General features: G+C 56.7%; 1 protein-coding gene across 2 annotated transcripts; it reads left to right on the top strand.

Annotated features, from left to right (window-relative positions):
- The first annotated feature begins 2,539 nt into the window (after positions 1 to 2,539).
- On the top strand, positions 2,540 to 6,087 carry Actb (actin beta). 2 transcript variants are annotated; one of them, XM_027919735.2, is made up of 6 exons: positions 2,540 to 2,640; positions 3,576 to 3,707; positions 3,818 to 4,057; positions 4,509 to 4,947; positions 5,036 to 5,217; positions 5,328 to 6,087. In XM_027919735.2, the coding sequence occupies exons 2-6, from the start codon at positions 3,585 to 3,587 to the stop codon at positions 5,469 to 5,471; spliced, it is 1,128 nt and encodes a 375-aa protein (XP_027775536.1). In that variant the 5' UTR covers positions 2,540 to 2,640; positions 3,576 to 3,584; the 3' UTR covers positions 5,472 to 6,087. The 2 variants fall into 2 exon arrangements, with proteins under 2 accessions (XP_027775536.1, XP_027775535.1); XM_027919734.2 differs by having other exon boundaries at positions 2,556 to 2,640; positions 3,579 to 3,707.
- The last annotated feature ends 1,498 nt before the right edge of the window (positions 6,088 to 7,585 follow it).

The following is a 7,585-nucleotide window of genomic DNA, read 5'->3' as shown; positions in this document are numbered from 1 at the left end:
CTCCTGTTGGCTGAGCTGGGCCAAGGCTGCTGTGGCTGTGTGGCCCACCGGAGGGACAGATCTGAAACCGCACAAGGGCAAAAGTTCCCAAGCAAAGAAGAACTGGCCCACTTCCTCTCCCGCCCGGTCTCCCCCTTCCTCCACTTCCTCTTTTCCTTGTCCCCAGACCTGCTTTCTCTCTCTAGTTCTTCCTGCCCCCACCCCAGGCTCTCTGCCTAGTCCCCTCCTCCACTCACCATTTTCTCGGGGCCCTTTCTGGGGGCTGAGGAGACCTAGGCCGTCATTTATTCACTCAACAGAATGGCGCCCTGGGGTGGGTGCGGTGGGAGGAAGTGGGGGTGATGGAGACCTGCAAGGGCTCATTGTCTGATGGGGGAGGCCTAGTTATAAATACCAGCCTGGTGCTGTTGGCATGGCCTGAAGGGGAGAGCAAGGTGTAGAAGCTAAGGGGCTCCCCCTACGAGGGGTCTTCCGGGATGGGTCTTGAAGGATGCATAGGAGAGCACCAGAAAATGGCTGCTACACATAAGAAGGCACTACCAGGCGGTAGGATGGGCTAGGACTGTTCCAATCTGAGGGCGGGTGAGGCTGGAGCTCCTGCCCCTTGGCTGGCCCCTGGTTGAGAGGAGGTAAAGTGGCAGTGCAGGTCCTTCTTGGTGATCAGGTCTGCTTTGACCCGGTGTGGCTGCCTGGAGACTCCCCAGAGCCTCCCACCTCCTCCTGGGACACTGGTGGCTGGAATCCTCCCCCTGCACCCCACCAGGGTGCGTGAACAGCCTGAGGCATCCCTCACCAACAGGCAGCAAAGAGGGCCACACTCACCCCACCCCACCCACGGGTGAATTGCAAGGTTGGCGTCCAGGGGCAGCTGGCGAGGTGCCCACGACTGAGAGATACAAGGCCAGGGACAGGGCAGTCCCGTCCCGTCCCGTCCCCTGAAGGCAGGGAGTGGAAAGGATGGGAAAGTTCACTCAGGCCCAGGGTGGTGACTGGGGGTGGGGGAGAGTTTTGTCAAGTGTCTGGCAGCTCTGTGGGAATGCTAGCTAGGAGCTGAGGCCTCCACTGGGTGCTGGGTGGTCCCCCTTCCCACCCCCGCTGTGGCTGCTGCAACCTGCAAAGTGCCTTGCCACCAGCCTCCTACCACACCACGAGCTGGCTCAAGTCTCCTCTTCCCAGACCCCAGGTTCCTCATCCATATATGGACTTATCCTTCCCTGGTTTCCACACACAAACTCAATGAGCACCTACTATGTGTGGCAAGGCCCTAAGCAGGCCTTCCTTGCTCCTCTCTGCACCATCCTTCCCAGGTTTCTTTACATGAAAATGTAGGTTCTCCTCACCAGCACCCAGGAGGTACAAGGTCCTCTAAGTTGAGTCAGATACCCCCCTGGGGTCGCAGGGCCCCTGATCCTTGTGTGGGTTTGGCTCCCCCTGCCAGGTGGGCAGCTTCTGGAATACTCCTTTGCACCCACTTCTTGCCTGATGTACAGTGAACAGACCCAGAGAGAGAAACGGTGACAAGGAGAGGGGTCTTCTCTGGCAGGTCTCAAGCTCCGGGCCCCACCCCCAACTCCTCTCTGGCACATCTTTTCTCCACAGCCTCCAGATGGTCCAGGAGGACGTTTCAGCTGTGGCTAAACATGACAGACAGACAACGGATGGTGGGCCACCGCCCAGCAGTGCCTGGGCCACTCACTAGCTAACGGCCCAGACTTGGCCTTGGCTGGGTGTGAACTCACAGCCTCGCACACAGTGTGGTTCCCTAAGTTTCTTTACTCTGTGGAGCACACTCTCTTCCGAGGCCTGTGGCAGGGGCGGTTTGGAGCTTTCTTCACAGGCCACCTCCAACTATCGGGAGCCTGGAGCCCATCCTGTCCCCTAGAATGTGGCCCTGAGACTCCTCAGTTGCCCAAACCCTCTGTCTCCTCCTCTGTCCCTCCAGGTCTGAGCAGGAACCCTGCCACACACTTAGCAAACTGATCCCCCCCCTCCCCCCGGTCCGAGCTTTCTGGACCACGGTGGTGCTGCTGGCAAGGGAGTGACTCCTGACCTCCCCGGGTCCCACAAGCTCCTTACGCCAGAACCCATGGCAACCAGGCGCTCAGACATCTGTGCGGACCGTCGCCCTTTTGGGTGCACATTACCCATATGACATCCACACCCAGAGGGTCGCGGGGTGGATGGGGGAACAAGAGACGCGCAGGCTGGGCCCAGGCCTGGTCCAGGCCTCGTGGGCTTGGACCGGGCACTATCCAGTGGGGCGTGGGCCACGCGCGCACGCCAGGCCCAAGGGCCCAGCACCCAAGGGCGGCTAACGCCAAAACTCTTCATCCTCTTCCTCAATCTAGCGCTCTCTATCTCGCTTGCTAGCTCTCTCTCTCTCTCTCTTTTTTTTTTTTTTGCAAAAGGAGGGGAGAGGGGGTGAAAAAATGCTGCACTGTGCGGCGAGGCCGGTGAGTGAGCGGCGCGCGGCCAATCAGCGCCCGCCGTTCCGAAAGTTGCCTTTTATGGCTCGAGCGGCCGCGGTGGCGCCCTATAAAACCCGGCGGCGCGACGCGCAGCCACTGCCGAGACCGCGTCCATCCTGCGAGTACAGTCTCCTCGCCGCTCCACCGCCGCCAGTCCACACCCGCCACCCAGGTAAGGCTCAGGCGTCGTGCAGATCGGCCCCCAATGGGCCCTGAGGCCCCTATGGCCTGGCCCAAGGTGGCTGCGGCCACGTCGCCGCTGCAGAGCTGCAGGCCGCAGTGTAGATGTTTAGGGAGCCACCTGGGACGCAGTGTGGGCACTTAAGGAGCCACTAGGCCACTCTGGTTGCTCAGAGAGCCACTAGGGTTGTGGTGTGATCTGGGGAGTCCTTGAGCCGTGGTATGGACACTTGGGAGCCGCTGGGCCGCGGCGTGGACACTTGGGAGAGCCGCGGCTGCGGTGTGGGCGCTTAGGAAGCCACTTGGCTGGTGGGTGGCGGGATGCAACCCTCTAAGCCCAAGGGTTGCAGGGCTGGGTTCGAGGACGCACTGCATAGTGCAGCCGGGGTAGCGAGCACGTCTTTGTCCGTGCCGGGCGCTCATTCGGCAGAGCCGGCTGGGCCGGGTGGGGGCTGGGGCGCTCCTGCGCGTGCGCGCTGGGATCCGGGACGCTTTTGCTGCGCGCGCCGGGGATAGGGGCGCAGTTGCGCGTGCGCGCTGGGGCCCAGGGTGCCGCGTCCCGGGCTAGGCTAGGGGCGGGGCTGCGAGCCGGAAGGGGTGGGGTTGCCAGGGCGCCTGCGCATGCTTCCTGCCGCGCCGTCGGGTGTGGCTGCAGCGCGCGCGCGCCCGTCCGCCGGGCGCTGTTTGAACGGGCGGAGGCGGGGCCGGCGCCGGGTGGGGAGGGGGCGGGGGCCTGGCTTCCTGCCGCGCGCCGCGGGGCCGCCTCCGACCAGCGTTTGCCTTTTATGGTAATAACGCGGCCGGCCCGGCTTCCTTTGTCCCCGCGCTGGGCGCGCACCGGCGCCCCCTGGCGGCCCGAGGTTGTGCGCGCCGGAAGTGGGCAGGGCGGGGCGCCCGCGACCCCCGGTCACTGTGCCGCTTTGCCAGCAGCTCGCCATGGATGACGATATCGCTGCGCTCGTCGTTGACAACGGCTCCGGCATGTGCAAGGCCGGCTTCGCGGGCGACGATGCTCCCCGGGCCGTCTTCCCCTCCATCGTGGGGCGCCCGCGGCACCAGGTAGGGCGGCCAGCCTTCATGTCCCTTCCGAGGCTGGGAACCAAAGGCTCTCTGGGGTGGGGTCCTGGGGGCCGCATCCGTGCTGAGTATACCTGCTTTTTCCTCCACAGGGTGTGATGGTGGGCATGGGTCAGAAGGATTCCTATGTGGGTGACGAGGCCCAGAGCAAGAGAGGCATCCTGACCCTGAAGTACCCCATTGAGCATGGCATCGTCACCAACTGGGACGACATGGAGAAGATTTGGCACCACACCTTCTACAACGAGCTGCGTGTGGCTCCTGAGGAGCACCCTGTGCTGCTGACCGAGGCTCCCCTGAACCCTAAGGCCAACCGTGAGAAGATGACCCAGGTCAGTGGTGACTACCTCCCCAGGGTCACTTCCAACCACCTTTCCTTGCCCTTCTGTGCCACGCCTTTTCTCACTTGTTCTTTCTTCTGCCATTCTCCATAGGACTTTTCTTCTCTGACCTGAGTCTCCTTTGGAACTTTGGCAGGTTCTATTTGCTTTTTTCCAGATGAGAACTTTCTCTTGTGTTTGCCTTTCTGACTAGGTGTTCAAAAAATAGTGTGGGTGTAGGTACTAACACTGGCTTGTGTGACAAAGCCAATGAGGCTGATGTAAAGTGGCCTTGGAGTGTGTACTCAATGGGTGCACAGTAGGTCTGAACAGAATCCCCTTCCTGAGACCCCCACCCAGCACACACATGTAGCTGTGTTCTTGCACTCTCTGCATGTCCCCAGTCTGGCTTAACTGCCCCAGATGGCTTCCTGAGTATGACGAGTCCTCTCTCTCCTTGCAGATCATGTTTGAGACCTTCAACACCCCAGCCATGTATGTGGCCATCCAGGCTGTGCTGTCCCTGTATGCCTCTGGCCGTACCACTGGCATTGTGATGGACTCCGGTGATGGGGTCACCCACACAGTGCCCATCTATGAGGGGTATGCCCTTCCCCACGCCATCCTGCGTCTGGACCTGGCTGGCCGGGACCTGACAGACTACCTCATGAAGATCCTGACTGAGCGTGGCTACAGCTTCACCACCACAGCCGAGCGGGAAATCGTGCGTGACATCAAGGAGAAGCTGTGCTACGTTGCCCTGGACTTCGAGCAGGAGATGGCCACTGCAGCCTCTAGCTCCTCCCTGGAGAAGAGCTACGAGCTGCCTGATGGTCAGGTGATCACCATTGGCAATGAGCGATTCCGCTGCCCTGAGGCACTCTTCCAGCCTTCTTTCCTGGGTGAGTTGATAGTCCACTCCTATGATCCCTTCCCTACACAAGTGTCACACTTGGGGCACAATGGAAGTCTGATGTCATTTCCCTTTAGGCATGGAATCCTGTGGCATCCATGAAACTACTTTCAATTCCATCATGAAGTGTGACGTTGACATTCGCAAGGACCTCTATGCCAACACAGTGCTGTCTGGTGGCACCACCATGTACCCAGGCATTGCTGACAGGATGCAGAAGGAGATCACAGCCCTGGCACCCAGCACAATGAAGATCAAGGTGAGTGTCTTCCCAGCCTGAGCTGGTGGTCTGGTCCCATCAGGTTAGGTTCCAGGAGGTAGGAGTGCTGTGACATCCAGGGTCCTCAATGACTGTCCTTCCCTCTGCAGATCATCGCTCCCCCTGAGCGCAAGTACTCTGTGTGGATTGGCGGCTCCATCCTGGCCTCTCTGTCCACCTTCCAGCAGATGTGGATCAGCAAGCAGGAGTACGACGAATCTGGCCCCTCCATTGTCCACCGTAAATGCTTCTAGGCGGACTGTTACTTAGCTGCGTTACACCCTTTCTTGACAAAACCTAACTTTGCGCAGAAAACGAGATGAGATTGGCATGGCTTTATTTGTTTTTTTTTTTTCCTTTTTGTTTTTGTTTTTTGTTTTGGCGCTTTTGACTCAGGATTTAAAAACTGGAACGGTGAAGGTGACAGCAGTCGGTTGGAGCGAGCATCCCCAAAGTTCTACAATATGGCCGAGGACTTTGATTGTACATTGTTCTTTTTTTTAATAGTCATTCCAAATATAGTGAGATGCATTGTTACAGGAAGTCCTTCGCCCTCCCAAAAGCCGCCCCACTCCTCCTCCTGGAGGATGGCCCAGTCCTCACCCGAGTCCATACAGGGGAGGTGACAGCATTGCTTTTGTGTAAATTATGTAATGCAAATTTTTTTAATCTTAGCCTTAATACTTTTTTATTTTGTTTTATTTTGAATGGTCAGCCATCGTGGCCCCCTTTTTGTCCCCCAACTTGAGATGTATGAAGGCTTTTGGTCTCCCTGGGAGTGGGCTAAGGTGTGGAGGCAGCCAGGGCTTACCTGTACACTGACTTGAGACCAGTTCAATAAAAGTGCACACCTTAAAGATGAAGTGTTAATGTGGCTTTGTGGTATTGTTGGGTGTGTGGGCCGTTGAGGGTGCTCAGGAAGATGGGTTGGTATTTGGGGCCAAAGTAGCCATCCTTGCATTGAGGTTGGGGGTTGAGGTTCTCCTGCTAGAACAAAAATCTCTGGCCTGGCCTTCCCTCACTATGCCAGGTTACCCTGGGTTGTGAGATGCTTCTAAAAGGGTAGGGAGCTATTCTCCACTTTGCTGGGATGGTGGAGTGACAGCTTAGTGCCTGCTATACCTGGTGATGGATTGATTCACCTGGTGGAGGCTCAATTCTTGTAACATGGAGTGGGTAAGGAGGGCTCCTGGGCTACATCCCTTTACCACCCTCACCAGTTTCTTGGAAGAGTCCTGTCCTGGTGACTGACTTGGTCCCATCCAGTTCTGCACCAGCTACCTGCAGTATGGTGCTTTGGCTTAAGCTATCTGCAGATTTTGGTGGGCACAGCAGAGAAAGCCTGATGGGGTAGGGAACTGAACTGAGGTCTAGGATTCAGGAATGGATGGAGGATATCTGCCTCTAACAGTCCAAGGCTCATCCTCTAGGGCCCAGCTAATCCTCTAGGGCCCAGCTATAGAGGATGGGGATCACCTGGAGCTGCAGGCCGGCCTCCGACTTGGTACTGCTGCTGCTCCCCTTCTAAAGCTGATTGACAGCAAGGAAAGGGAGTGGAGTTGCAGTGCAGCTTCCGCTGGTAAGAGTAGCCTCACCCTGAGCAGTCTAGGAGGCCCACAGAAGGATTTAGGGAGATAGGGCCCTCTTGGCACTTCAGCTCTTTGAGGTGGTGAGTTTGCAAGGAAGTTCCATCTTGGGACCATTAACTGCCTACTATGCTGGACCTGAGGTTGCTGAGATAATCTGGCCTTGGAGGAACTGTCAATCAGAACAAGTACCCCACCCATCCATCCATTCACAAACAGATAATCAAATTTTTGTCCCAGATCTGGGGGTATACTGGAAAACAAATGTCCCCTGCCCTCATTAGGAATCCAGGGTAATGGGGGAAAGCATCAACAGGAATAAAAAAGTGAGTTCACAAATACAAGCTGTGATAATGAGAAGAGCAGAGGCTCTGATAAAGAATATAGCATCATGTCAAATGTGATTTCAAGGTATAGACATGCATCAGAACAAATTGTACCTCAATAAAGCTGACTTAGTTTTTGGTACTGGAGATTTAACCCAGGGGCACTTGACTACTGAGGAACATGGTACATCCCCAGCCTTTTTTTTTTTTTCTGCTACATTGCTGAGGTTGGTCTTGAACTTTTTTTTTTTTATGTGTATTTTTTAGTTGTACACAATACTTTTATTTTGTTTATTTATTTTTATGTGGTGCTGAGGATCGAACCCAGGGCCTCGCACGTAGTAGGCAAGTGCTCCAACCCCAGTCCCTGGTCTTGAACTTTTGATCCTCCTGTCTCAGCCTCCCTAGCTCACCTCATGGAAAAAACATTTTTTAAAAGCAACCATTTTGCCTTTT

Source organism: Marmota flaviventris, chromosome 19 (genome assembly GCF_047511675.1).
Source record: "Marmota flaviventris isolate mMarFla1 chromosome 19, mMarFla1.hap1, whole genome shotgun sequence".
Taxonomy (NCBI): domain Eukaryota; kingdom Metazoa; phylum Chordata; class Mammalia; order Rodentia; family Sciuridae; genus Marmota; species Marmota flaviventris.
The sequence above is the reverse complement of the archived record's forward strand: the minus strand, read 5'-3'. Positions and strand labels throughout refer to the sequence as shown.